At 44.4% G+C, this 3,571-nt stretch overlaps 1 protein-coding gene across 1 annotated transcript; it reads right to left on the minus strand.

Moving 5' to 3' along the window:
- Nucleotides 1-451: 451 nt before the first annotated feature.
- On the minus strand, nucleotides 452-2,723 carry MRPS17 (mitochondrial ribosomal protein S17). Its single transcript, XM_028707679.2, has 3 exons — nucleotides 2,617-2,723; nucleotides 1,065-1,205; nucleotides 452-893 (listed from the first exon to the last, which is right to left on the minus strand). The coding sequence occupies exons 2-3, from the start codon at nucleotides 1,185-1,187 to the stop codon at nucleotides 603-605; spliced, it is 414 nt and encodes a 137-aa protein (XP_028563512.1). The 5' UTR covers nucleotides 1,188-1,205; nucleotides 2,617-2,723; the 3' UTR covers nucleotides 452-602.
- Nucleotides 2,724-3,571: the final 848 nt, after the last annotated feature.

A 3,571-nucleotide genomic window follows, 5' to 3' on the forward strand; every position in this document is an offset into this window, starting at 1 on the left:
ATCAGTCTTCCAGTTTTTAATGGTGCCCAGAAACTTACACCCAGAGGCAATTCTCACAGTAGTGCCTGATCCTAAACGTCTCATACCAGCTGAAGTGTTTGAAAAGGTGGTGGGCTCCATCTACCCTGTGCCATAGGAGCCAACTCCTAGGGGCCAAGGTCCCTTTGCCCCCCCATAAAATATTTGAGGGGGCTGGGCCCCCCAAAGTTAATGGGCATTGCCATTCAAATGGTGTGTGTGTGTGTGTGTCACATCTTGTGATCAATGATGTGGGGTGGGGCTTACCTGTCCGTCCATCCCCCAATATTGGATTTCACTGCTTTGCTGCACTGTGAAGTATTAAACATTGTGTATTGTTTTTGGATACCATCAAGCAGAGAGGCCACTTATAAATATTGTAGCAGACCAACTTACATTCACTACTTGAAAGATTTTAAAAGTAAACTGAATGTTTCTGTTGTCCTGTGAGCAGGTTAATTCAAGTTTATTATGAATCATGACAATTTCAGAAAGAACACATAAACATTGTGTTACGTACAAGCTCATCCACAGAAGCACATGGAAAGTCTCAGATTATGCTGCCTACCCTGTCCTCATCCCCATCATTTATCTGAAGAAGAAACAGTTAGTTCTTGGAGCTTTTCACTAAGGTAACTGGTATCTCTATCGGTCAGGTTTTCTGAGTCCGTTACACTTTCCAGTAGCCTACTGCCGGCACAAGGCTTCCCCGTCACTGGATCAATGATTTTCCCAACCTTGTACACAATCTCAGCCAGTTCGTGTTTCACGTGCTTGCTCCTCCGTTCAGGCAAAGCTTTTAAGAGAACAATGTCTCCCTCAATGCACTGCTGCTGGGGGTCATGAGCAAAGTATGTTTTCCGCTTGTTATAGAACTGTGGGAGAAGAGAGGAAAGAGCACATGGATTATTCAGTGGTAGGCAAATGATTCAGAAAAACCTGAGTGCCAGCAAGACTGAACCAGGATAGAATTTAGCTGCTCAGCCCTAACATTGACTGAAGTTCTCCATCATACTGGTGTAACTCAACCCCAAAGGAAAGTTTACCTTTAGCAAGTAAGGATCCAGCACCAGCCGCGTAACTCTCACTTTGGCTGTTTTACGCATCTTGGTCCCAATGACTTTCCCTATGATCCATTTTGCGTGGACAGCACCACGCAATGCAGACATGGCTCAGTTACGAACACCCTGAGAAGCAAGAACAAGGTATCATTTTAACAGCCAGTGGCAAAGTACAGCCAAGCCAACACACCTATCATTATTTAAAATAACAAGCCTTCCTAGATATTTAGAATGCTGATATGTTTTTAGTTCATTACTGGGTTTAATTTTCTGAATGTTTTAATTGTTTTTACAAATAATTTTGTTTTATTTTTATAAACCTATTTGATGGGGTTTTTTAAAACAATCAAACAGTAAATAAATTTCATGAAATAAACAAATGAAACAAATAATAAATGTATCTGTTTGGCTTATTTCCTACCCTTCACCACCAAGTCCCAGGGCAGATCACAGCAATTAAAAAACATAATATTAAAAACACTTTAAACAACCTTCTTCAGAAACAGCATTTCCCCTTACATTCTAGCCATAAGAAAGGCAGAGGAACACCCCAAGTTTGCTAGTCTTGAAAACCCAGGCTCCCCTAAGTATTAATGCTAGATGCTAGTAAAAATGCTTTAAGCCCAGTGCACATCAACACCACATACTAATTGAGAAAGCAGGACAAAATTGTTGCTGTGGAAAAGCTGGTACTGCCAGTGTGTGATGCCTAGATCTTAATCATGAGAAAGGTGTGTTGCAGTACTTTATCTTGTTGGCTGTGCTCTGCCTCCACTGTCAGAGGCAGTGATGCTTCTGAATACCAGTTGCTGGAAACCACAAGAGAGGAGAGTGCTGTTATGCTCGAATCCCGCTTGTGCGTTTCCCAGACCCACTGTAAGAACAGAATGCTGGACTAGATTGCCCGCCCCCCCCCCTTTGGTCTGATCCAGCAGGTTCTTCTTATGTTGTTAACAGATTTATTGTTAGATTTCAGACCTGGAGGGCCACGAACTCCCCGGCCCTTGATAAAGTATCTCACAAGCAGGGATGAGAAAATCCCTCTATGTCTGAGATCCTGGAAAACTGCTGGAGAATAGGTAATGCCACAAAATGATGAACAACCTGACACTACATCCACTGTTTTGTTTTTTAAAAGTTACTAGTCAATAAACAAAAAAGCATTGCAGCTGACAGTTTAAGGCTGCTGCATTGGCACACAGCTGTCTGTCAAATATATCCCCATTAAGTGACCTTGCTCCTGAAAACTTGGGGTGCAATTTACGCTTCCACCATAGGATGAAAAAAAGGTGAGAGGAAATTAGGGGGGTTGTAAGCGGACTGGATGAAGAGAAGGAGCCCTCCTGCCTCCCAGAATTGTAGGAGAGTTTAATTTTAGAGGAGCAGAGGCGGCCTTCCCCCTCCACAGCCCTACGTGAATCTCCATTAGATCGTCCACCTCTGCCTTTGTACCCCAACCAGGTCTCTGCCCCGCAGAGACAGTAAAGCTCCCCACCCCAGGCGCCCTCCGCCCCATAAATCCGTTGGAAACTCTTACTGGGTCTCTGTCTCCAGGCTGGAAACGGGAGCCGGGGCCAAGAGAAGGAAAAGGCGGAGCCAGTAGCGGAAGTTCCGCGTAGCCCATCTAGGAAAGGAGAGTGGTGTCTGTTTGTAGCCTCCGAGGCCCTTCTGGGATTTGCCTGCGTGGTTTAGCGGGTAAAGCACCGGCGTGGGGAGCAAGAGGATTGTTGGTTCGAGGACCAAGCCGGGGTGACGCTAATAGCTTCTTGTGTTCGGTCTCCATTAATCAGCCGCATAACAAAGTATATCTTATTCTTCTTAGAGTTGCATTAGTTCATTTGACAGTAGCATCATGGCCATTCTTCACAATGCAGAGGGATAGGCTCTGTATGTTGGATTTCTGTCTGTTCTGTGCGGGTTGGTTTTTTTACAGCAGAGAAGTTGTGCCAGGGTGGACGTGTTGGAAGAAATGACAAACGTTTATACAAATATCACGTCTGTTTTAAGGTTGCCATGGCAGGATTTCCATGCCTTTCAAAGTTCCACAACAGGCAGAAATACGACAAACGCAGCATTGCCGGCGCTGAGTTTTCATATTTGGGAAAAGCGCACATGCCAGATTTCTGTCGGCTGGAGGTGCAGTGATAGGGAAAACAGTACATACCTGCAAAAAAAGGAAAGGAAATAGCTGCCTTCCTGTTCACTTTCCCACCATCTTAAAAACACAACATTAGACTCACTGGCTGCTTAATAGGTTAGAAATTAAATGACTGCAAAGGCCTGTCTGCATTTTTTAAATGCAGATTTATCATACTGTACACCCCTTTGGTGGTTTTGTGTTGCAAAGTGCTTTTAAAATCTGAAAATAAATAAATAAAGTATCCTCCAGCATGTCAGAGGATATTTGGGGTGCCCTGATGTTCCATGGGGAGGGGTTCCATGGGGATAACTCCTCGTGCCCTTACACCCCCACTTGCCCATCAGGCATTGCT

This window comes from Podarcis muralis, chromosome 15, assembly GCF_964188315.1.
Source record: "Podarcis muralis chromosome 15, rPodMur119.hap1.1, whole genome shotgun sequence".
NCBI lineage: Eukaryota > Metazoa > Chordata > Lepidosauria > Squamata > Lacertidae > Podarcis > Podarcis muralis.